Genomic DNA, 27344 nt, shown 5'->3' on the forward strand with positions numbered 1-27344 from the left:
TATTCCTGCGGCTTACAGTCCACTTCTCTCCCGGGTGCCACCGGAGACAATGTCATGATGCCGGGACGGAATATTTGGCACTGGGAGACTTGCCTTTTCTTTGGAGTCTCCTGGTCATTCCAGGAGAGTAGGAAAGTTTCGACCATTTTACATGGGCCTGTAATCGGGCAAACGAGCATTCATATAAACGCTCATTCCCGATTATTGCCCTGTGTAAACCTGATGGAAATATATGGGGACGAATTATATATGGTGTATGGTGAAAAGAGCAAACGAGCACCAATCTACGAGCTGTCTCTGTTTTTATGGTCAATATTGGCCGGTGTAAAAGGACCCTTTGTTTGTATGCATTATCTATAGCTTGCACTCCGCTCTCCATGGAGACCAACAAACAAAAGAGCTCAATACCTGGAAAACCACCAATCCAAATTTCTGACAAGTCTCAGTAAATTTTTACAAAAGATGTTTACCGTTAAGGGTATGTTCACACGCCCTATTTACGGACAAAATGCAGGCGTTTTACGCCTGGAATTACGCCCGAAAAAACGTCTCCAAAGCGTCGGCAAACATCTGCCCATTGAATTCAATGGGTCTTACGGTGTTCTGTTCAGACAGGCTTTTTTTGTATGTGCGTAAAAAGACGGCCGCCTCAAAGAAGTGCTTGTCACTTCCTGGGACGTAATTGGAGCCGTTTTTCATTGACTCCATTGAAAAACAGCTCCAATTACGTCCGTAATGGACGCCGTGAAAAATGCCTGCACTTGCAAAAACGTCTGAAATTCAGGAGCGGTTTTCGCCTGAAAACAGCTCCGTAATTTCAGATGTATTTGCGTTTGCGTGTGAACATACCCTACTCAATACCTGACAGACTGGTTGATAGGAACTTACTGCCTTACAACCTCCTATTAAATGCTTTAGCTGCTAGGCAGAGTATCCATAGCAACCAGTCTGTCTCAAATGGCTGTTCACACAGAGCTGGATTCACACTGTCCTGACAGCAAAGAGGGAGAGGAACAGTATGGCATCAGTCACATCGTCATTCCCTATCTCCGCCTGTGTTTTTAATCAGATTTTTTTCTTAAAACAAATATAGGTGGAGAAATTTTTTGAATTTGACTCTTTTGCACTTGCCTGGGCCTTTTACCTAGGTGAAAATAAGAGGATTTTTTTAAAATATTTTTGGCCAGATTAGAATCCCCATACCTCTGCAAGTCCCACCTGCCCCATTTGTCAAGCTCTGGAGGATGCTTGGAAGGCAGTCTTGGCAGCTGCCAGGGCACAGATGGTCCTTACAAAGTTCTGGTGAGGTGGAGCACCGGTCCTTGACCCTTGCAAGGACTTCTGGCTCTGAGGATTACGAAATGTCTCCATTGAGATAGACCACATTCTTTTTTTTAACCTGGGTGAGAGAAAAGACACTTGCAAAGGAATCTTTCAAAATAAGAAGATCCCTGATACTGTGCCAAAAAGTTAAATATAGAATATATAAATGTTCTGAGCCAAAAAATTAGGTTCTTATTGATGAAATTCTGCTAAGAAGAGTCAATATGAGTCTAGGCTGTGTTTACATCTGCGTTAGGGGGGTCCAATCAGCTTTTCAGTATTCTGAAATTTTCAGAAAAAAACAAACATATATTTTCATATTCCTAAATTCATACATCATATCAGTATAACCCATACTTGCCAAATCTTCTGAAATGTCCAGGAGACTCACAGTAAAAGAGGAGACCTCCTGCACTCTCGGAAGAGCAGGCAAATCTCCCGCGTGCCCCACGTACTCTCCTCTCTCCATTCCTACAGCCCTCTTCACCCCTGGGCGCCAATACAGACATCGTCCTGACACCGGGGCAGAGGTGAGTATTTGAATGTCTGGCCTAGGGTCTGTATTGCTTCAGGGGCTCTGTATTTTAAGAGTCTGGTCTGGGGTCTGTATTTATTTAGGGGGTCTGGTCTTGGGTCTGTATTTATTTAGACGGTTTTGCTCTGGGGTCTGTATTTATTTAGAGGGTTTTGCTCTGGCCTAGAGTATGTATTGCTTCAGGGGCTCTGTATTTTAAGAGTCTGGTATGGGGTCTATATATATTTAAGGAGTCTGGTCTGGGGTCTGCATTTAAAGGGGTCAGTATTTGTTTAGGGAGTCTGAGGTCTTGATTTATGTGGTCTAGAGTCTATATTCGTTTAGGAGTTTTGGTCTGGGATTTTTATTTGTTTAGAGAGTTCGGGCGCTGTATTAGTTTAGGGGGTCTCTTTTATATTGGGGTGTGATGAAGGTGGTCATGTGATTAATTGTGATTTAAATGGCGTAGTTTAGTGGCGTGTCCTATACAAACGGATGAGTCATAAGGAGAAAAATGTTGCGTGCTATACTGCTCACAGCGCTTCATCCAACAATGTTCAGAATTTCCCTGATTCCCCTTCTCAAAAGTTGCCAAGTATGTAATAACCCATACTCTATAACAATCAATATACTGCAAACAACATAAGTGCATCCTATCATCTTCACTCCTGAAGTCACCATATGCCTAACCATACTGATTTAAGATTTTCCTTGTGTTCTAGGCTCACATGACTCATTTAGCTTCTACATCGATGAAGCTTCTCCAGTTGGACCAGAACAGCCGGATTCTGTCCAGAACTTTGTCTCTGTTTTTGGTACAGTTGCCAAAAAGCTTATGAGAAAATGGTTGGCCACCCAGACCATGAACTTTACGAATCAGATGGAGTCTGGAATAAGGTATTTTGATCTTCGGATTTCGACTAAACCCAGAGACCCCGATAATGAGTTGTATTTTGCTCATGGATTATTCAGTGCCAAAGTCAATGAAGGTCTTGAAGAGATCAATGCCTTTTTGTCCAATCACAAAAAGGAAGTGGTATTTTTGGACTTTAACCATTTTTATGGCATGCAAAAATACCATCATGAAAATCTGGTGCAAATGCTTAAAGACATATTTGGGAACAAGACTTGTCCGGCTATCTTTGCCCAGGAAGTAAGTCTCCAGTATCTTTGGGAAAGGAATTACCAGATTTTGGTGTTCTACCACAGTCCCGTAGCTCTCGAGGTTCCATTTCTCTGGCCTGGCCAAATGATGCCAGCACCTTGGGCCAACACAACAGATACTGAAAAATTAATTCAGTTTCTACAGTCATCAATTACTGAACGCAGAAGGAAAGGCTCCTTTTTTATATCTCAAGTTGTATTAACCCCAAAAGCTAGTACAGTGGTCAAAGGAGTTACCAGTGGACTAAGAGAAACCATCACAGAACGGTAAGAGATATTCCTTCTACCATCACTTGCTTCTTATTTCTCCTTATTTGCTCCTTAATTGACAACAGGATTTACCTATACAAAAGGTACTGATTCTCCTTGCGAAGATCCAACAAAAGGTAGGGAGACTTTGAGGCAATGCTCCCTGGGAAGTATTCAAATTAGCTCTTCTCCAGAAGAAAGAACGGTGCCTCTCTAGTATACCCTGTGGCTACATAACCAATTAGAATCTGTCATAAGACACTTTAAGGGGTCGGACATGGTATTGTAGTTACCTGTAGGTCACACTGAAAATACCATTTTCTTCCTTCTGGAGAAAAGCTTTTTCTGCGTATTTATCTTTAAGAATTTTCACAATTTTTAGGTTCTCTTAATCTAAGTAGGTCTAATATTATATGCTGATTAATTTCCTAATATACCATTATAGGTGTTGGAGAACTGTTTTATTTTTAACTGAGCTTTCCAGTTTTCCTTCAAACCGCCATAGAGTTAAAGGGGTTTTCCACTCTAAGATATTTAGGGCATATACACAGGATATGCCATAAAGGGCTGATAGGTGTTGTCCCACCTATGATCCCCACCAATTGGGTGTACCGGGGGTGCCCTGATGACCATTCGAGATGGCTGCTGGCCACTGCGTTTAGTTGGAGTGTGAATGGAAAGATAGCCACGCATATGAGCGTCTCTCTCTATTTAAGTCTACGGGAGTTATGGAAATAGCCGAGCTGTTTTTGTTAATTCACATTGACTTTTGACTTCCATACAGACTGTTGACTAGGTAGGTCAAAGATCAATTTCTTTTAAAGTGGTTGTCCAGTTTTGAAAACCCATGCTCATACACCTTATTAGGGAATTTACAGTTTATAGATGAGGTCCTCTGTTCAGGATCCTCATCTCTTGGCCAGAATAGAGAGGGGTAATAAAGAGCATCTCTCTCTCTTTCTCTGGAGCACCTGTCCTGTCCTGTATTACACAGACAACAAATTGATATGAATGAACACTGCGTAATGCTTCATTTGCCCTGTGGTGGCACTGCAGGGAAATTGAACACTTACTGTTCCGCAAAAATTGCAGCTGATCGCTGAGTGTCCCAGCAGAAGGACACTTTGTGATCTGATTATTGTCATGGGACTTTTCTAATGAGTAGTGATTGTCCAAAGTGGAGACCCCTTTAAAATCATAAATGCACAATATATGTAAATCATTGAGGCTTCTAACTATTTTTGTTATATCTGTTTATGGGAAAGCTGATTGACAAGCAATATGGCCGCCATTGCAGCTGGGTTGTCACCCAATTGTTTATGGTAAATATGCGTAGTTATACAAAAGTATATGGCAGGTAATGTGTTAATTGGTGTTTTCGCATTCTTGTTTTGTTTAACCAATAGGCGACTCTAAAGATACGTGCCAACTTTCCTGGAAAAAACGGGAGACCGTGTGTGTCAGAACGGGACCCTGAGCAAACACAAACTGACACCGACAGAAACCAGAGGTTTCCGTTTCCATCACCATTGATTTCAATGGTGACGGAGCCTGTACCCGTGGTTTCCGTTTGTCTCTTTTGTGCAGTGGATCCGTTGTTTTGCCGGAAGCAATACCGTACTATGGCAAAACGACGGGTCTGGTGCACAAAAGAGACAAACGGAAACCAAGGGCATCGGCTCCGTCACCATTGAAATCAATGGTGATGGAAACGGAAACCTCCGTCAGTGTCACTTTGTATCTGCTCAGGGTCCCGTTCTGACAGAAACCTCAGACAGAACGTCAGAACGGGACCCCAACGACGATGTGAACAGAGCCTAACACAGGCAAATCTCTCTGGTGCCGTGTCCTCTAAAATATACTTACCTCTCCCCGTTACCGCAGTTCCCAAACGACGTCCCGACACTGGGTCTGGCGTTAGGCCATTTTTTGCAATGACGCCCGGGAGTTAAGAGAACTGTAGTAACAGGAGTGGTGAGTATCTGCACATCTGGTCTGAGGTGTGTATTTAGAGGGTCTGCATTTAAAGCAAATGCATTTAGGGAGTCTGGGGTTTGTATTTATTAAGAAGTCTAATCTGGGGTCTGTATTTATTAATGGGATTTGGTGTCTAATTGGGGGGTCTGTACTTATTTATGGGATCTGGTGTCTGTATTCAGGGGTCTTGTTTGCATTTATTTAAGGTGTCTGGTCTTGAGTATGTTTTTATTTATGGAATCTGGTGGTCTGATCTTAGGGTGTCAGGGGTCTGTATTAATTTAGGGTGTCTTCTCTGGGATCTGTAATAAGGAGGTCTGGTCTGGGGTCTGTATTTGCAATGGGGGTCTGGTTTAGGGTCTGTATTAGTTTATGGGGTCTAGTCTGGGGTTTGTATTTGTTTAGGGCATCAGTTCTGGGGTGTATGTTAGTTTAGGGGTCTGGTCTGGGGTCTGTATTAGTTTATGGGGCCAGGACAGTGGTCTGTATTAGTTTCGGGTTCTGGTCTGGGGTTGTATTAGTTTAGGGGCTCTGTATTTGTTAAGGGTGTCTGCGGTCTTTATTTGTTAAGGGTATCTGGGGTCTGTATTTTTTTATGGTGTCTGGTGTATGTGTTTAGGAGGTCTGGGTTCTGTGTTTATATATTTAGGGGGTCTAGTCTTGGGTCTATTTCTTTGGTGGGGGTTATGGTTTCGTGTCTGTATCTGTTTAGGGTGTCCAGATTTATATAGGGTGTCTGGTTTTATTTATGGCGTCTGGTGTCTGTATTTAGGGGGTCTGGGTTTTGTATTTACTTATTAAGGGGGTCTGGTCTGGGTCTGTATTTATTTAGGGGGCCTGGTCTAGGGTTTATAATTGTTTAGGAGATCTGGGTACTGTGTTTATATATTTAGGAGATCTGGTCTTCGTTCTACAGGGTGGGCCATTTATATGGATACACCTAAATAAAATGGGAATGGTTGGTGATATTAACTTCCTGTTTGTAGCACATTAATATATGGGAGGGGGGGAACTTTTCAAGCTGGGTGTTGACCATGGCGGCCATTTTTAAGTCGGCCATTTTGTATCCAACTTTAGTTTTTTCAATGGGAAGAGGGTCATGTGACACATCAAACTTATCGAGAATTTCACAAGAAAAACAATGGTGTGCTTGGTTTTAACGTTTTTAACGTTTTATTTAGGTGTATCCATATAAATGGCCCACCCTGTATATTTGTTAAGGAGGTTTGGTCCGGGTTCTGTATTTATTTAGGAGCTCTGTATTTATATAGGGCGTCTAGGGTCTGTTTTTACTTATTTATAGGGTCTGTGGTCTGTATTTAGAGAGTCTGAGTTAATTATTTATATATTTAGGGGTTCTGGTCTGGAGTCTGTATTTGTTTAGGGGTTTGATCAGGAAACTGTATTTGTTTAAAGGGTTCGGTCTATTTATGTAGGGGGTCCGGTGTAGGTATTTAGGGGATCTGGATTCTGTATTTATTTAGGAGCTCTGGTCTGGGGTCTATATTAGTTTAGGCGGTATGTATTTATTTTGGGGTGTGATGAAGGGGGTCTTATACATTATTTGTGATTCAAATGCCGTAGTTTGTGGGCGTGTCCTATATTAGACGGAGCATAAGTGGAAAATCGTTCTCCTGATGCGCTGTGCTCCCTGATGTCCCTTCTGATAAGGGGACAAGTAGATTATTACTATATGGCGGTTTGCTATTTAGCAGTAACATATGGATTTCGCATCACACAGGTTTTGATTCGTTTTTACAACGGCTAAAATCAATTTTCTGTGATAATAACTGAGGAAAAACAGAATGTTTGTTCCAAAACAAAAACATAGCTATGCAGCGTTAATAACTCGCGCGTCAACGAAGGCAACAGGTGAGAAACGAATCTGCATTATACACAGGCGCAACGCATGGTAAGAAGCGGTTCTGTTCTGCTGTTCACTTATGGCAGCAGAATAACATTCTCTAAGTCTTTATGGTGGTCATGGAAACAACCGGATTTCTTTTTTTTGATCCCCAGAATTCCATAATTCATGAGCCGGATTTTGCTGACAACAGACATGATATTTGCAGTGGAGCTGTCACTGCGCAATAGACAGGATTAACGAAATATTCTCCACACAACATAATGGGAGCCGACAGATGGAATTACATTCATTTACTGACGATATTCTTACTAAATACCTGTCATATGTAGCACCATAATGGGCCTCATGTATCCGCATTGTCTCAGGAACAGACTGGTCTAGTCGCCTATAGCAACCAATCGACGTCTCAGTTTTTCCGTTTAGAAAATTAAATCTGAGCTATGGGTGATTGTTATGGGCACGTCTTGGGGCACGCCACTTTTTGATGCATTAGGCCCAGTGCATTTACAATCAGAGACATCGTCATTCAAAAAGGAGCCGCCACAGATGGTTTTGTCGGAGGAAGCCACAACCAGCCCAGACATGTCAACATCTCCCCCAGTTTTAATGGAAGTTACCCTATTTTTAGGCCCCTCACCCGGTAATATTTTTTGAGGGAGGCTGTTTCCCACTAGATAATGACCTGTATACTCATTCTCCGCGCTCGCAGCTCTTGTTCAGCTATGGGCGCTGACAATAGACAGTCACAGCTGAACACGAGCCGGGAGCGAGGACGATAGGTATGTAGTCTGGTCTGGAGTCTGATTAATTTTTGTTGTTGTCTGATCTGGGTCCTGAATTAAGTTAGGAGTCTGGGGTCTGATATTAATATACGGGGTCTGAATATATTTAAGGTGGTCTGGGGTCTGAATATATTTAAAGGGTCTGATCTGGTGCCTGATATTAATATAGGGGTCTGGTCCGAGGTCTGATATTAACATAAGGGTCTAGTCTGGGATCTGATATTAATATAGTGCCCTGGTCTTGGGTTTGATATTAATATAGGGGTCTGATCTGAGGTCTGATAATAATATAGGGGTCTTTTCTGGGGTCTGATATTAATATAGGGATTTGACACTACACAACTGACGTTGTATTGATATAAATAGATGTACGTTCACCTGTTTTCAATATAAATATCACTGTCTATATGAACAAGTAAAATGTAAATTTTATTATAGAAATCAAGAACTAAAATAGGGCTAAATAGCCAAGAAACTATTAGAGGCGTAAGCACGATGTCCAGCAAGGGGGGTGCAAGTGGGTACTATTAGGTCTGTGTACCACACGATGCATGGAGATGTCTCCCCCTCTTGATTTATGTCATAAACACCTGGTCAATACTTGTCACTAAAGCTGTGTCCCTAGGCGTTTCCGCACAACTTAGTAAACAGGGTGCTTCATCAGGGGTCACAATAATATTGAATTAAAACACCTAATGGCCGGTAAGCACCTGTTGCGCACCTAAAACATTAACACGGCTCGTGCACGACACTAGTCAGCAGGTCGAATACGAGACGAGTGAATGCCGGACATAAATAGTACAAGTCCCCCCCCCCCCAACGATGACGCGGCGCCCGGGCAGCCAATCCGCCACAAGCCACGCAGATGACGTGACCTGAGCAGGACAAGCCCCCGGATGCACACTGAAATCGCGAACTGGAGTAAACAAAGCGTCCCTAGTAACCAGGGATCATAAGGTGGCTATAGAACAAGCTAGGAGAGGATTAATGACCTAGGATGAGGTAAGGAACAAGAAGACCTATCATCATCAAACTGTTTAGATGGTTAAGGAGGCGGCTTAATGATAAGTAATATCCAAAAGCAACCCACGTTCCCTAGCAACGGAGTGGCGAAAGATAAATAGATATAAATGAGGGTTGATAGGAAAATGAACAGGATAGAGTTGAAACAATGTATATATGGCCCTGTAATGACGGGGGTGGGGAGACAGACAAGTGAGCCCTAATCTACCCGACACTCAGTCCCTGCCTACTTGCAACGACCCGCCCTAGGCGACGGGGTACAACTGGGCGACGGTCCCTATGCTCAATAAGTGCACGACAGACAAACAGACTAGGGTACACAGAGCTAGGGGGAGAACGGGGCAGTTGCCCACGGCAACACCGTGAGCAACAAGAGAAGTGAAAAAGCTGAGTCAAACCAGGAGAGTACGAGGTGCCAAACGCAAAGCAGAAGAGTAGTGAACAAGCCGAGTCAAACCAGGAGTGTACGAGGTACCAAACGCAGAGCAGGAGAGTAGTCAGCAAGCCGGGGTCAATATGAAGCAAGGACAATAGTACAAGAAGCTGCAGCAGGGCCAGGAAACCAAACGAGAAGAATCACAAGCAAAGGAGGAACAGGAAAGGCAGGTATAAATAGACAGAGGGCGGGAGCTAGCTCCGTCTGGCCAGGCTGTGATAGGTTCTCCCACTCCTAAACCTGCCACCCTGAGTGGTGGAAGATGGAGTCAGTCTCACAGACATAGAAGCAGGTGCAGACTGATTATCTATGGGCATTAACCCCGAAGCTGTGCCTGGCAGATCCTTTACAGTACCCCCCCTTTTATGAGGGGCCACCGGACCCTTTCTAAGTGGACCTGGTTTACTGGGGAAACGAAGGTGAAATCTCCTGACCAATATCCCAGCGTGAACATCCCGAGCGGGTACCCAAGTCCTCTCCTCAGGCCCGTATCCTCTATTAAGGGAAAATTCGGCGAGGGGAATGAATGAGACCCAATCATATTGACAGTCAGAGATAAAACACCTTAAATATTGTTCTAGAGACTGATTAGTCCTCTCAGTTTGGCCATTAGTTTCAGGATGGAAGGCAGAGGAGAAGGACAGATCAATCTCCAACTTTTTACAGAAGGCTCTCCAAAACAATGAAACAAATTGTACCCCTCTATCAGAAACAATATTGACAGGGACCCCATGGAGACGCAGGATGTGTTTGACAAGCAAGGTATCTAATGTCTTAGCATTGGGTAGTTTCTTGAGGGGCACAAAATGGCACATCTTACTGAAGCAGTCTACTACAACCCACACCACCGACTTGCCTAGAGATGGAGGCAAATCGGTGATAAAATCCATGGAGATATGGGTCCAAGGTCTCTGGGGAATGGGCAAAGAACATAGTAAGCCCGCTGGTCAGGACCTGGGAGTCTTGGACCTAGCACAAATTTCACAAGCGGCGACGTAGGCATTAACGTCTTTAGGCAACCCAGGCCACCAGTAGTTTCTGGCAATGAGGTGCTTGGTACCCAGGATGCCTGGATGGCCAGATAGTGCAGAGTCATGATTTTCCCTAAGTACCTTTAGCCGGAATTGCAGGGGAACAAACAGCTTGTTCTCAGGAAGGCTCCAGGGAGCTGAACCTTGATCAGCCGCAATTTCAGAGACTAAATCAGAATCAATAGCGGAAATGATTATACCTGGAGGCAAAATACAAGCAGGATCTTCCTCCGAAGGAGGGCTGGCCATGAAGCTATGTGACAGTGCATCAACCTTAACATTTTTAGACCCAGCCCTATAGGTAACCACAAAGTTGAATCTGGTAAAAAATAGTGCCCAACGAGCTTGTCTCGGGTTTAGCCTCCGGGCAGATTCTAGGAAAACCAGATTCTTGTGGTCGGTAAGGACCATTACCTGGTGCCGAGCCCCATCCAGAAAGTAACGCCACTCTTCAAATGCCCATTTAATGGCTAAGAGTTCGCGGTTGCCAATATCATAGTTACTCTCAGTGGGCGAGAACTTCCTGGAGAAGTAGGCACAGGGACGGAGATGGGTGAGGGACCTGGTACCCTGGGACAAGACAGCCCCCACTTCCACTTCGGACGCGTCAACCTCCATGATAAATGGCTCCATTTGGTTGGGCTGAACTAGCACCGGGGCCGAGATAAAGCACTTCTTAAGGACCTCAAAAGCCTGGACAGCCTCAGGAGGCCAGTGGAGGAGATCAGCACCTTTGCGAGTGAGATCCGTAAGAGGCTTAGCGATGACCGAGAAGTTAGCAATAAACCTCCTGTAATAATTAGCAAACCCCAGGAAGCACTGTAACGCCTTTAGGGAGGCAGGTTGGACCCATTCCACCACAGCCTGGACCTTGGCAGGGTTCATGCGGAATTCATGAGGAGTGAGGATTTGGCCCAAAAATGGTATCTCCTGCACCCCAAACACACATTTTTCGGTCTTCGCAAACAGTTTGTTTTCTCGAAGGACCTGGAGCACCTTCCTGACATGCTCAATGTGGGAGGACCAGTCCTTGGAAAACACAAGTATGTCATCAAGGTACACTACAAGAAATTCCCCCAGGTAGTCTCTTAAAATCTCATTTATGAAATTCTGGAAGACCGCGGGAGCATTACACAACCCAAAGGGCATGACGAGGTATTCGAAATGACCTTCGGGCGTGTTAAACGCAGTCTTCCACTCATCCCCCTCTTTGATGCGGATAAGGTTATACGCCCCCCGTAGATCAAACTTAGAGAACCATTGGGCCCCCTGAACCTGATTAAAGAGATCAAGAATCAGAGGAAGGGGATACTGGTTCCTTACAGTGACCTTATTCAAGCTTCGGTAGTCAATGCATGGCCTAAGACCACCATCCTTCTTCCCTACGAAGAAGAAGCCAGCACCTACCGGAGAAGTAGAGGGGCGAATGTAACCCTTGGCCAGGCATTCCTGGATATACTCTCTCATGGCTTCACGTTCGGGACAAGAGAGATTAAATATCCTACCCTTAGGGAGCTTAGCTCCTGGCACCAAATTGATTGCGCAATCATATTCTCTATGAGGAGGTAACACTTCGGAGGCCTCCTTAGAGAAAACATCGGCGAAGTCCTGAACAAACTCAGGTAGCGTGTTCACCTCCTCAGGGGGAGAAATAGAATTAACAGAAAAACATGACGTCAAGCATTCATTACCCCACTTGGTAAGGTCCCCAGAATTCCAGTCAAATGTGGGATTATGCAACTGCAACCAGGGAAGGCCTAAAACCAAATCGGACGATAATCCCTGCATTAACAGTACAGAGCACTGCTCCAAATGCATGGAGCCAACAAGGAGTTCAAAAACAGGGGTATGCTGTGTAAAATAACCATTAGCAAGAGGAGTGGAGTCGATACCCACTACCGGGACAGGTTTAGGCAAATCAATCAAAGGCATAGCTAGAGACATAGCAAATTCCACAGGCATGATATTAGCAGAAGACCCTGAATCCATGAAGGTACTGCCAGTAGCAGACCTACCACCAAAAGAGACCTGAAAGGGAAGCAAGATTTTATTACGTTTCATATTTATGGGAAATACCTGTGCGCCCAAGTGACCTCCACGATGATCACTTAGGCGCGGAAGTTCTCCGGCTGCAATCTTACGCTTAGGACAGTTGTTCACTTGATGCTTGTCATCCCCACAGTAGAAGCAGAGACCATTCTTCCTGCGGAAATCTCTACGTTGTTGGGGGACACGGATGCCCCGAGTTGCATAGGTACCTTCGAGTCTTCCGGGGAGGAACGAAGCAACGGAACCTCGGGAGGCATCATGGGGGAGTCAGAGGAGAAAACATCAAGACGTTCAAGTCGTCGTTCCCTGAGACGTCGGTCAAGTCGTTTCCCTCTAAAGCCATAACCTGGTCTAGGGAGTCAGAAGAGGGATAACTAACTAGCAGATATTTCAGGGCGTTCGACAGACCCAACCTAAACTGGCACCTTAAGGCAGGGTCATTCCACCGAGAAGCTACGCACCACTTCCTAAAGTCAGATCAATACTCCTCAACAGGTCTCTTACCCTGACGTAAGGTCACCAGCTGACTCTCGGCAAAAGCAGTCTTGTCAGTCTCGTCATAGATGAGTCCGAGAGCAGAAATGAAAAGATCAACGGAGGAAAGTTCAGGGGCGTCAGGAGCCAAGGAGAAGGCCCATTCTTGGGGCCCTTCCTGGAGCCGGGACATAATTATACCCACCCGCTGGCTCTCAGAACCTGAGGAGTGGGGCTTTAAACGAAAATAGAGCCTACAACTCTCCCGAAAGGAGAGAAAAGTCTTCCGGTCCCCTGAGAACCGGTCGGGCAACTTGAGGTGGGGTTCAAGAGGTGAGGTGAGGGGGACTACCATGGTAGCGTCAGGCTGGTTTACCCTCAGATCCAGGGCCTGGACCTGTAGGGAGAGACCCTGCATTTGCTGAGCCAGGGTCTCAAGGGGGTCCATAGTGGTGTCAGGGACCAGGGTAGACTAGATATGGGCTTGTGATTATGTAATGACGGGGGTGGGGAGACAGACAAGTGAGCCCTAATCTACCCGCCACTCAGTCCCTGCCTACTTGCAACGACCCGCCCTAGGCGACGGGGTACAACTGGGCGACGGTCCCTACGCTCAATAAGTGCACGACAGACAAACAGACAAGGGTACACAAAGCTAGGGGGAGAAAGGGGCAGTTGAACAAGCCGAGTCAAACCAGGAGGGTACGAGGTGCCAAACGCAGAGCAGAAGAGTAGTGAACAAGCCAAGTCAAACCAGGAGTGTTCGAGGTACCAAACGCAGAGCAGGAGAGTAGTCAGCAAGCCGGGGTCAATATGAAGCAAGGACAATAGTAAAAGAAGCTGCAGCAGGGCCAGGAAACCAAACGAAAAGAATCACAAGCAAAGGAGGAACAGGAAAGGCAGGTATAAATAGACAGAGGGCGGGAGCTAGCTCCGTCTGGCCAGGCTGTGATAGGTTCTCCCACTCCTAAGCCTGCCACCCTGAGTGGTGGAAGATGGAGTCAGTCTCACAGACATAGAAGCAGGTGCAGACTGATTATCTATGTGCGTTAACCCCGAAGCTGTGCCTGGCAGATCCTTTACAGGCCCAGAGGAACATATTACATGAAGACATGTGGATCAAACAGATGGGGATAAGGATCAAAGGCAACAATTATATGATATTTTTTCATTGAGGCCCGCTGGTTTCATGGTATGCATGCGGAAGATCCATTGGGCCTCTTTTTGTAAGATCCTTTTATCCAAATTCTCCCCCCCCCTAGCAGATGGTCGTATATGTTTGATCCCCTGGAATTTAATAACATTTGTGTCGCCACCATGGCATTCCCAAACATGCCGTGTCACTGGAGTATCCTCGCTACGACGGATGTCACCTATGTGGTCCCTGATCCGTCTCCTAAACTCTCTGATAGTCTTGCCGACATATTGCAGTCCACACACGCAGGAAATAAGATAAAAAAGACTATGTTCTGCAATTGACAAAGGACCTGTTATCAAACGTCCTACCAGTGGTGTAACTGCAGAAATTTTTGCGGCAAAGTATGGACTCACAGGCTTTACATGATCCACATCTGAATGTTCCCTTAATGCCGTGTGTAAGCCAAGTAGTCGATAGAGTAAGCTGTAGATGACTATGTACTAGATGATCCCTGATGTTTCTACCCCTCCTGTATGTCACCAGTGGTCTGTTACCCAGCAAACTTACAATATCAGGGGTAATGAAGGGAAAAAGGGAAGGGAGGAAACCTCCAGCTCACCAGCTTTTTTATTGCCATAACCTACCACCTTGTTATCTCTCCTGGTGTTTTTTCTAAGCTTTGTTTGCTTGCATCTGAATAAAGTGGAAATTGAGTTTTTCCGATTCATACCACACATCGCTGGATCTTCTCTGTTTTTTCTTCTTTTACAATATCAGAGTCCGTCTTAAAGATCCCCCAGTAGGCCTGTAGAACCTTCAATACTTCACTATTAGATGAGTCATACGTTCCTATAATGCGTATATGGTCATCAGTAGAGTGCTACCTTGATTTAGGAGATCACTCCTATTACAGTTGAAGGCATTTTTTTATAGGCTGATCTAAGGATTTCACGAAGATAATCCCTCCGAAGGAATCTCTACTGTAAGTCGGATTCAGCTATTCCGAAGTCTGTCATGGTGGAGCAATTCCTCCACGCACTCAGGTATTGACACTTGGGTATCCCCCTTTTCAATGGCGCGGGGTGCCAGCTCTCCCATCTTAAAAGACTGTTGGTCGCTGTATCCTTCCTAAATATACTCGTTTGAATATATCCCTGTTCCGTCTTACAAATATTGATGTCTAGAAACGTCATTTTATTGTCATGGATGACGGACGTAAAAAAGAGCCCCATTTCATTGACATTGAGAATGGCCACAAATTCATTAAACTACTCCTTCGTTCCAGACCATAAAATCAGGACGTCATCAATGAATCTTAGCCAGAGAAGAATCATTGATGTCCATTTGTCCATTTCCTCACTAGAAACAACCTTCTTCTCCCACCAGCCCAGGTAGATGTTGGCATAGGAGGGTGCGCAAGGACTTCCCATCGCTACCCCCCTGAGCTGGTGAAAGAATTTGCCATCAAATAGAAAGAAGTTGTGTTCGAGGACAAATTTGAGTAAGCTAACCACAAACTCATTATGGGCCTAAAAAAAGAGAACAAATATCATATAATTGTTTCCTTTGATCCTTATCCCCATCTGTTTGATCCGCATGTCTTCATCTAATATGTTCCTCTGGGCCATATATACATCGTTTCAACTCTATCCTGTTCATTTTCCTATCAACCCTCATTTATATATATATTTATCATTCGCCACTCCGTTGCTAGGGAACGTGGGTTGCTTTTGGATATTACTTATCATTAAGCCGCCTCCTTAACCATCTAAACAGTTTGATGATGATAGGTCTTCTTGTTCCTTACCGCATCCTAGGTCATTAATCCTCTCCTAGCTTGTTCTATAGCCGCCTTATGATCCCTGGTTACTAGGGACGCTTTGTTTACTCCAGTCCGCGATTTCAGTGTGCATCCGGGGGCTTGTCCTGCTCAGGTCACGTCATCTGCGTGGCTTGTGGCGGATTGGCTGCCCGGGCGTCCCGCGTCATCGTTGGGGGGGGGGGGACTTGTACTATTTATGTCCGGCACTCACTCGGCTCGTGTTCGACCTGCTGACTAGTGTCGTGCACAAGCCGGGTTAATGTTTTAGGCACGCAGCAGGTGCTTACCGGCCATTAGGTGTTTTAATTCAAAATTATTATTATGATCCCTGATGAAGGACCCTGTTTACTAAGTGGTGCGGAAACGCGTAGGGACACAGCTTTAGTGGCACGTATTGACAGGTGTTTATGACATAAATCAAAAGGGGGAGACATCTCCATGCATCGTGTGGTACACAGACCTAATAGTACCCACTTGCACCCCCCTTGCTGGACATCGTGCTTACGCCTCTAATAGTTTCTTGGCTATTTAGCCCTATTTTAGTTCTTGATTTCTATAATAAAATTTACATTTTACTCGTTCATATAGACAGTGATATTTATATTAATATAGGGGTCTGGTCCGAGGTCTGATATTAATATAGGAGTCTATTCTGGGGTCTGATATTAATATAGGGGTCTGATAATAATATATGGGTCTGAAAATGTTTAGCCCGTCCTTTTATAGAAGCCACTTAAAAGACCACTCCCATTTTTTCAGCGTCCTATGCTCGAGTTTAACCCTGTGAAGGGCTCTCCCAGGTTGACATCTTTGTTCCCCCCCATTGGCTTTTGCTACAGGGTAAATATAGTATTACAAGACGATCATTCAAATGAGTGGAAGTCCATGTAATACATGGACGTCTCGAGTCCACCAGAAAAGGGAGGCGCTCTTACAGAGTATCTATCGTTCTGGCTCATAGAGTAAGGTCTTCAATCAGGGGCCCCCCTCTATGATGTCCAAATGCCCTATTAGGATATGAACAGGGGTCTTTATGAAAAAATAAGTGATTCGAAAATAAACATAGTGGAGGGGACTTAGGCTGAGTTCACACGACCTATTTTCAGGCGTAAATGAGGCGTATTATGCCTCGATTTACGCCTGAAAATACGGCTCCAATACGTCGGCAAATATCTGCCCATTCATTTGAATGGGTTTGCCGACGTACTGTGCCGACGACCTGTCATTTACGCGTCGTCGTTTGACAGCTGTCAAAAGACGACGCGTAAAATTACAGCCTCGTCAAAAGAAGTGCAGGACACTTCTTGGGACGTTTTTGGAGCCGTTTTCTCATAGACTCTATTGAAAACAGCTCCAAAAACGGCCGAAAAAACGGCGCGAAAACGTCGCGAGAAACGCCGCTAAAAACGTGAGTTGCTCAAAAAAGTCTGAAAATCAGGTGCTGTTTTCCCTTGAAAACAGCTCCATATTTTCAGACATTTTTGGCTCAGCGTGTGAACATACCCTTATCATCTTGGAAAAGAAGGCCAGGCCACAATTAGAAATTTTAGGGTCCCATTCGGTTAAATTGTGTGGGGCTTGTGTACACCTCAACTAAGTGCTGTACCCGTTTGACTGCTATAAGAGGTGAAGTTAGCGGAAGAAATGCGATAGACCGTTTATCAGGCCTTCAATACATATGAAGGGAAATGACAGCCCTCCAATACATATGAAGTCTGATGAAGCAGCCACATTTTTTTTCCTGTCAGATTCGCATATTCCTCAATATGAAATCCGAAGTATAGGAAGGTACAGTAGGGCCTCGTATATTTCTATAAGTGCCGTATTAAGGAGGTTGTAGTAAGGTAATGTTCATGAGACCTCAGTTAAGATAATCGAGTAGTAGTACCTGCGGTCAAAACTCAGATAACATATGGAGACATCGCAATTCACAATAAATTGTGCCAAAGAACAAACTCATCTTTGATACATTTACCAACGTAGCTCTGCTTCTTCTGTATTTTTGTCAACATTTTTGTGCTTTAGATTTAAAGGGACATTACGCACATGAATTTGTTTCTGAAAGTGTTCATAAGTTATAGGAGCATTTATAAGGCTGTCTGATGTACGATTCCTTTTAATGTATTATACTCTCGAGGATCCTCCTGCCAAATCCTGACTTGGCGTAAACTCCTCTAACTAATCACTCCATGAAATGAGTCGGCTTTTGTTTAGCTACATTGGTGCTTTTGGAACAAATACATGTGTGTGGCTGGTCTGACGCATCTAGAAACCCTATACATAACAATATGGAAACTTGCAGTCCTGACTCTTCAAATCACGCTCAGGGCAGATGCTAGGTGCGCACATTGGAAATTGAATCCCCAAGGCCACATTTGCATGAGCGTATTTCAGCGGCAAATCCCGGGCCAACCATAGGTCCGATAACCCGAACCAACAACAGCATGAATCCGTATGATGCTGCTAGTTCGGATCACCAGACTCACAGTCAGTTCAGGATTTGCGGCTATAATGCGTTTCTGTGCCCACAACTCTTTTTAGCCACTCCCATTTTTCTAGACACTTAGGGTGTATTCACACGGTGTGGTTTTGCCGTGCGGCCAAAAAATAACATCGAAAAAACGCAGGTGTTTTTTACCACGATTCGAGAAATCGAGGCAAATCGTGGTAAAAACGCATGTGTATCTCGGTGCGGTTTTCAGCCGCGTGGCAAAAACCGTGGCAAAACTACACCTTATAAAACTTTTAAGTGATGCGTAAAAAGTGTCTAAAGCGCATAATAAAAAAATCTCCTTATTATTATAATTATGACACCATTAGTAAGTCCGACTCTTCCAGGAAAAAACATAAAAACCTTTGAAAACCTAGAAATAATTGACATGTACAGGTCGTGCTCTCTGCCCCGACTGCTAATCAGCTGAATTCCGCATTCCTCTATGTATGGTACAGAATGTGCACTCGCACTCTTCCGCTGATAACGTAAATTGGATTTTTTTATTCCAGATTTAAAGCTGTAAAAAGCTTAGACCTTTTAACTATGTAAAATAAATGTAACAAAATGTTTACAAAAATTGACCAAAAATGTTTCAACATTTTTAAAAATTCAAATGTACAATATTTTCTTCTCTGTTGAACAAGACTCGTTGCCATCTCTACTGGTTTGGGATTAGTCCCCTCTGCCTCATCCTTCCAGACACTGAAGGGATCAGACAAGCACAATCTGAACTAATCAGCATCTCGAGTCTTTGCCCTCTGTAAATAGGAGAATTCTAAATGTCTGAATGGGGAAGATAAATTATGTGACCGATGAACAATTATTTGACGGATTGTTGTGCGGCCTAATCCCTCCCCCGACTCTTCTGTATGTGTTACACGTCCGCACCATTATTGTTGTCTGACTACCTCTATCATCGCCTTGACTGGCCGTGCGGCTACTAGAGGTTTTCCCTCTTCTGACCCGTCTTCAGCAGCATCGGGCTTCCAGACAATGGTGTATTTTTAGCCGGGTCGGTAAGAGGCCTCTTATAGATGCAGTAAACAGCTTATATAGTTGAGTGACTTCTCTATAGAAAAGGAAAAAGTAATTAGGAAAGCTACAATGTTATTTGGTGCCTCGGGACTCACGGCATGTGGGCAATGGGCCATGGCGAGTAAATATTTATATAAGAAAGTAAAACATAATTTTGCTAAAAAAGTGCTTGTGTTGCAAAAATGCCACATGCCATTAATAATTTTTGCCACTCCACTTCAAAACTTGTGAACTTCATTTTTTTTCCACCTAAGCCTAGGGGAGATTAATATTGAGTGTATATATGTATATATTTGTGGATTTATCCATGGACGTAATCCATGTCTGAAGAAGGTCGAATGAATAGACCGAAACGTTAAACCTATTTTTGGATTACTACTTTTCGCTATATGTGAAATAAAATATCACTTATTGAATAATACCTTGGAGTGCTGAGTTCCCATTTTTTATACGTTGGCGTGGAAGCCTACTCACGCACCCTTGAAACCCGGAGTGCTGCGGGATCAAGAAAGTACCATAGTAATGCCACTGTAACATCTGGCCTGGGTGTAATTACCCTTTATTTAGCCACTCCTTTTTGCATGGGCCACCCCTAATCTGTGTGCTGCTGTAACAGCTTTCTAGCCACTGTGGGTACTCAATTTATAAGGCCATTCAGCGGCCTCAAAGGGGTCAGGCAATGTAACGAACATTGTGACATTACCACTTGTTCTGGAGCCCTAAAAGATTTTCTATCACCATCTACTCCTAGTAACAGTCTTCAATCTGTCATGAATTACGCAGTCATCATTACATTCACCCCGCAACAGAAGCACATCCTCACATCACCCTACAAACAGGACATTTTCTCCTCTATTTACTGCAGCACTTCAATCCGGTCCCCAACCAGCAGAACATCCTCCACCGTAGCAGCACATGTTTCTTACTGCACATTCCCCCTTTTCCCTCTCAGCAGCACATGTCTGCCCACAGCAGTACATTCTCCCACTGTCCTGTCAGAATCAAATTCTCCTTCTCCTAATCCCCAGAAACACATCCTCCCCACTCCCACCTCCTGCAGCAGCACATCATCCCCACTCCCACCTCCTGCAGCAGCACATCCTCCCCACTCCCACCTCCTGCAGCAGCGCATCCTCCCCCTCCTGCAGCAGCACATCCTCCCCACTCCCACCTCCTGCAGCAGCACATCCTCCCCACTCCCACCTCCTGCAGCAGCGCATCCTCTCCACTCCCACCTCCTGCAGCAGCGCATCCTCCCCCTCCTGCAGCAGCAGCACATCCTCCCCACTCCCACCTCCTGCAGCAGCACATCCTCCCCACTCCCACCTCCTGCAGCAGCGCATCCTCCCCCTCCTGCAGCAGCACATCCTCCCCACTCCCACCTCCTGCAGCAGCACATCATCCCCACTCCCACCTCCTGCAGCAGCACATCCTCCCCCTCCTGCAGGAGCACATCCTCCCCACTTCCACCTCCTGCAGCAGCACATCCTCCCCACTCCCACCTCCTGCAGCAGCACATCCTCCCCACTCCCACCTCCTGCAGCATCACATCCTACTCACTCCCACCTCCTGCAGCATCACATCCTCCTGCAGTAGCACATCCTCCCCACTCCCACCTCCTGCAGTAGCACATCCTCCCCACTCCCACCTCCTGCAGCAGCACATCCTCCCCACTCCCACCTCCTGCAGCATCACATCCTCCCCACTCCCATCTCCTGCAGCAGCACATCCTCCTGCAGTAGCACATCCTTCCCACTCCCACCTCCTGCAGTAGCACATCCTCCCCACTCCCACCTCCTGCAGAAGCACATCCTCCTGCAGTAGCACATCCTCCCCACCCCCACCTCCTGCAGCAGCACATCCTCCCCACTCCCACCTCCAGCAGCAGCACATCCTCCCTACTCCCACCTCCTGCAGCATCACATCCTACCCACTCCCACCTCCTGCAGCATCACATCTTCCGCACTCCCACCTCCTGCAGCAGCACATCCTCCTGCAGTAGCACATCCTCCCCACTCCCACCTCCTGCAGTAGCACATCCTCCCCCCTCCCACCTCCTGCAGCAGCACATCCTCCCCACTCCCACCTCCTGCAGCAGCACATCCTCCCCACTCCCACCTCCTGCAGCAGCACATCCTCCCCACTCCCACCTCCTGCAGCATCACACCCTACCCACTCCCACCTCCTGCAGCATCACATCCTCCCCACTCCCATCTCCTGCAGCAGCACATCCTCCTGCAGTAGCACATCCTTCCCACTCCCACCTCCTGCAGTAGCACATACTCCCCACTCCCACCACCTGCAGCAGCACATCCTCCTGCAGTAGCACATCCTCCCCACTCCCACCTCCGGCAGCAGCACATCCTCCCCACTCCCACCTCCTGCAGCATCACATCCTACCCACTCCCACCTCCTGCAGCATCACATCTTCCGCACTCCCACCTCTTGCAGCAGCACATCCTCCTGCAGTAGTGCATCCTCCCCACTCCCACCTCCTGCAGTAGCACATCCTCCCCCCTCCCACCTCCTGCAGCAGCACATCCTCTCCACTCCCACCTCCTGCAGCAGCACATCCTCCCCACTCCCACCTCGTGTAGCAGCACATCCTCCCCACTCCCACCTCCTGCAGCATTACATCCTCACTACTCCCACCTCCTGTAGCATCACATCCTACCAACTCCCGTCTCCTGCAGCATCACATCCTCCACACTCCCACCTCCTGCAGCAGCACATCCTCCTGCAGTAGCACATCCTCCCCACTCCCACCTCCTGCAGTAGCACATCCTCCCCCCTCCCACCTCCTGCAGCAGCACATCCACCCCACTCCCATCTCCTGCAGCAGCACATCCTCCGCACTCCCACCTCCTGCAGCAGCACATCCTCCCCACTCCCACCTCCTGCAGCAGCACATCCTCCCCACTCCCAACTCCTGCAGCAGCACATCCTCCCCACTCCCACCTCCTGCAGCAAAACATCCTCCCTACTCCCACCTACTGCAGCCGCATATCCTTCCCACTCCCACCTCCTGCAGCAGCACATCCTACCCACTCCCACCTCCTGCAGCAGCACATCCCCCTCACTCCCAACTCCTGCAGCAGCATATCCACCGCACTCCCACCTGCTGTACCAACACATCCTACCCACTCCCATCTCCTGCAGCAACACATCCTCCGCACTCCCACCTCCTGCAGCAGCACATCCCCCTCACTCCCAACTCCTGCAGCAGCATATCCACCGCACTCCCACCTGCTGTACCAACACATCCTACCCACTCCCATCTCCTGCAGCAGCACATCCTCCGCACTCCCACCTCCTGCAGCAGCACATCCTCTGCACTCCCACCTCCTGCAGCAGAACAACCTCCGCACTCCCACCTCCTGCAGCAGAACATCCTTCCTACTCCCACCTCCTGCAGCAGCATATCCTCCCCACTCCCACCTCCTGCAGCAGCACATCCTCCCCACTCCCACCTCCTGCAGCAGCACATCCTCCCCACTCCCACCTCCTGCAGCATCACACCCTACCCACTCCCACCTCCTGCAGCATCACATCCTCCCCACTCCCATCTCCTGCAGCAGCACATCCTCCTGCAGTAGCACATCCTTCCCACTCCCACCTCCTGCAGTAGCACATCCTCCCCACTCCCACCTCCTGCAGAAGCACATCCTCCTGCAGTAGCACATCCTCCCCACTCCCACCTCCTGCAGCAGCACATCCTCCCCACTCCCACCTCCAGCAGCAGCACATCCTCCCCACTCCCACCTCCTGCAGCATCACATCCTACCCACTCCCACCTCCTGCAGCATCACATCTTCCGCACTCCCACCTCCTGCAGCAGCACATCCTCCTGCAGTAGCACATCCTCCCCACTCCCACCTCCTGCAGTAGCACATCCTCCCCCCTCCCACCTCCTGCAGCAGCACATCCTCCCCACTCCCACCTCCTGCAGCAGCACATCCTCCCCACTCCCACCTCCTGCAGCAGCACATCCTCCCCACTCCCACCTCCTGCAGCATCACACCCTACCCACTCCCACCTCCTGCAGCATCACATCCTCCCCACTCCCATCTCCTGCAGCAGCACATCCTCCTGCAGTAGCACATCCTTCCCACTCCCACCTCCTGCAGTAGCACATCCTCCCCACTCCCACCACCTGCAGCAGCACATCCTCCTGCAGTAGCACATCCTCCCCACTCCCACCTCCGGCAGCAGCACATCCTCCCCACTCCCACCTCCTGCAGCATCACATCCTACCCACTCCCACCTCCTGCAGCATCACATCTTCCGCACTCCCACCTCTTGCAGCAGCACATCCTCCTGCAGTAGTGCATCCTCCCCACTCCCACCTCCTGCAGTAGCACATCCTCCCCCCTCCCACCTCCTGCAGCAGCACATCCTCTCCACTCCCACCTCCTGCAGCAGCACATCCTCCCCACTCCCACCTCGTGTAGCAGCACATCCTCCCCACTCCCACCTCCTGCAGCATTACATCCTCACTACTCCCACCTCCTGCAGCATCACATCCTACCAACTCCCACCTCCTGCAGCATCACATCCTCCACACTCCCACCTCCTGCAGCAGCACATCCTCCTGCAGTAGCACATCCTCCCCACTCCCACCTCCTGCAGTAGCACATCCTCCCCCCTCCCACCTCCTGCAGCAGCACATCCACCCCACTCCCATCTCCTGCTACAGCACATCCTCCGCACTCCCACCTCCTGCAGCAGCACATCCTCCCCACTCCCACCTCCTACAGCAGCACATCCTCCCCACTCCCAACTCCTGCAGCAGCACATCCTCCCCACTCCCACCTCCTGCAGCAAAACATCCTCCCTACTCCCACCTACTGCAGCCGCATATCCTTCCCACTCCCACCTCCTGCACCAGCACATCCTACCCACTCCCACCTCCTGCAGCAGCACATCCCCCTAGCTCCCAACTCCTGCAGCAGCATATCCACCGCACTCCCACCTGCTGTACCAACACATCCTACCCACTCCCATCTCCTGCAGCAGCACATCCTCCGCACTCCCACCTCCTGCAGCAGCACATCCCCCTCACTCCCAACTCCTGCAGCAGCATATCCACCGCACTCCCACCTGCTGTACCAACACATCCTACCCACTCCCATCTCCTGCAGCAGCACATCCTCCGCACTCCCACCTCCTGCAGCAGCACATCCTCCGCACTCCCACCTCCTGCAGCAGAACAACCTCCGCACTCCCACCTCCTGCAGCAGAACATCCTTCCTACTCCCACCTCCTGCAGCAGCATATCCTCCCCACTCCCACCTCCTGCAGCAGCACATCCTCCCCACTCCCACCTCCTGCAGCAGCACATCCTCCCCACTCCCACCTCCTGCAGCATCACATCCTCTCCACTCTCAACTCCTGCAGCAGCACACCCTCCCCACTCCCACCTCGTGTAGCAGCACATCCTCCCCACTCCCACCTCCTGCAGCATCACATCCTCACTACTCCCACCACCTGCAGCATCACTTCCTCCCCACTGCCACCTCCTGCAGCAGCACATCCTCCCCACTGCCACCTCCTGCAGCATCACATCCTCACTACTCCCACCTCCTGCAGCATCACATCCTCACTACTCCCACCTCCTGCAGCATCACATCCTCACTACTCCCACCACCTGCAGCATCACATCCTCCGCACTCCCACCTCCTGCTCAGAACATCCTCCCAGCATATCCTTCCCAGTCCCAACTCCTGCAGCAGCAGATCCTCCCCACTCCCATCTCCTGCAGCAGCACATCCTCCCCACTCCCACCTCCTGCAGCAGCACATCCTCCCCACTCCCACCTCCTGCAGCAGAACATCCTCCCCACTCTCACGACCTGCAGTAGCACATCCATCGCACTCCCACCCCCTGCACCAGCACATCCTACCCACTCCCACCTCCTGCAGCAGCACATCCTCCCCACTCCCACTCCCACCTCCTGCAGCAAAACATCCTCTCTACTCCCACCTCCTGCAGCCGCATATCCTTCCCACTCCCACCTCCTGCAGCAGCACATCCTCCCCACTCCCACCTCCTGAAGCAGCACATCCCCCTCACTCCCAACTCCTGCAGCAGCATATCCACCGCACTCCCACCTGCTGTACCAACACATCCTACCCACTCCCATCTCCTGCAGCAGCACATCCTCCGCACTCCCACCTGCTGCAGCAGCACATCCTCCGCACTCCCACCTCCTGCAGCAGAACAACCTCCACACTCCCACCTCCTGCAGCAGAACATCCTTCCTACTCCCACCTCCTGCAGCAGCATATCCTCCCCACCCCCACCTCCTGCAGCAGCACATCCCCCCCACTCCCAACTCCTGCAGCAGCATATCCACCGCACTCCCACCTGCTGTACCAACACATCCTACCCACTCCCATCTCCTGCAGCAGCACATCCTCCGCAATCCCACCTCCTGCAGCAGCATATCCTCCCCACTCCCACCTCCTGCAGCAGAACAACCTCCGCACTCCCACCTCCTGCAGCAGATCATCCCCCCCACTCCCAACTCCTGCAGCAGCATATCCACCGCACTCCCACCTGCTGTACCAACACATCCTACCCACTCCCATCTCCTGCAGCAGCCCATCCTCCCCACTTCCACCTCCTGCAGCAGCACATCCTCCGCACTCCCACCTCCTGCAGCAGCACATCCTCCGCACTCCCACCTCCTGCAGCAACACATCCTCCGCACTCCCTCCACCTGCAGCAGCACATCCTCCCCACTCCCAACTCCTGTAGCAGCATATCTTCCCCAGTCCCACCTCCTGCAGCAGCATATCCTCCCCACTCGCTCCTCTTGCAGCAGAACATGTGCTCTTCTGTCTCCTCACGTGTTTTTTCTCTGATGCTAGCAGCTGCTGTACGGTTTAGTAAGTGGCCAGCAGCCAATCACTGTGATGTTTTTTCACTTTTGTTCTGTTTATATGTAGCTTCTCACCATTGACCAGATTGTCAGCGAATTAGAGAGCACAGTCTTCACTTTGGGTCACAACCTCCAGAACACAATATGGGATAATCGTCTCCTGTATTGCGTGGTTACTTCATTGAAACTTGTGCTGGAGGGGCTAAAGGGGCCTGGGGTACAGCAGGGGCCAGAGCAGGAGCTCCAGCAGCACCAATCATGATCTGGATGTTGCATTGCAGAGTGATTACCGATTTTTTACTGATCCCATTGAACATAATAGAACCAATATAAAGCCATCTTCCCTGTGCGCCATCTAGTAGCAGCCGGGTGGCATATTTTTATTTATTTATTTTCTGCCCAGCTGTTCCTTAGCATTATCTGTATTTGGGAAAGCTGGGTGCCAGCTAGTATGACTACCATTACAGCTCTTGTAGTGCTTGATTTGGTCACTGTCTCTAGTTGTGCAGTAATACATTGTCTCTTCCTGTACGCAACGCCCCAGACAATATCTATTTGTCTTGCTGCAGGTTTCGAGCACCCCGCATTAGTCAGTAATAGCGCTGAGAGGAATGCTCTAACACAGTGACTATTTGTAATAATTATCAATTATTATAAATCAACCAACAATAAGTGAACCTTTATTTTAAAAAACAATTTCCTTACTGTCCAAGCATTTCTCTAGAGCATTGCACATGGACCGTGGGTGCTAAATAAAAATCACCAGCTGCTAGACCGCTATATCTGGTAGAGAAATAGTAGATAAATAACATAGATATAGTTTTCACTTGCTTTTTTCATTTATATATAAAGTAATACATTAATGCCAATGACCGCCCCCTCTTCGTTATTTACAAAGCCTAAATAACCTTTGACCTGCTGATCCCTGCAGATCTAAAACCTAGCTTGAGGCGTACCTTTAAGAAATGGTATATCACTTTCTACCACTAGGTGGCAGAGCAGCCTTTGCTTACTCTTGCAGGTCACTATTTGATAACTTCTTTCATTCTGACACAGCTGTATATGGCATAGTCAGGACTCATC

At 48.0% G+C, this 27344-nt stretch overlaps 1 protein-coding gene across 1 annotated transcript in view; it reads left to right on the forward strand.

Annotated features, from left to right (window-relative positions):
- The window catches only part of PLCXD3 (phosphatidylinositol specific phospholipase C X domain containing 3), an 82706-nt gene that overhangs the window by 38392 nt on the left and 16970 nt on the right, over positions 1 to 27344 (forward strand). Inside the window, exon 2 of the mRNA XM_075842359.1 lies at positions 2560 to 3268. Coding sequence (XP_075698474.1) covers positions 2560 to 3268 — 709 coding nt within the window. The remainder of the gene's footprint in view (positions 1 to 2559; positions 3269 to 27344) is intronic.

Source organism: Rhinoderma darwinii, chromosome 1 (assembly GCF_050947455.1).
Source record: "Rhinoderma darwinii isolate aRhiDar2 chromosome 1, aRhiDar2.hap1, whole genome shotgun sequence".
Taxonomy (NCBI): Eukaryota; Metazoa; Chordata; class Amphibia; order Anura; family Rhinodermatidae; genus Rhinoderma; species Rhinoderma darwinii.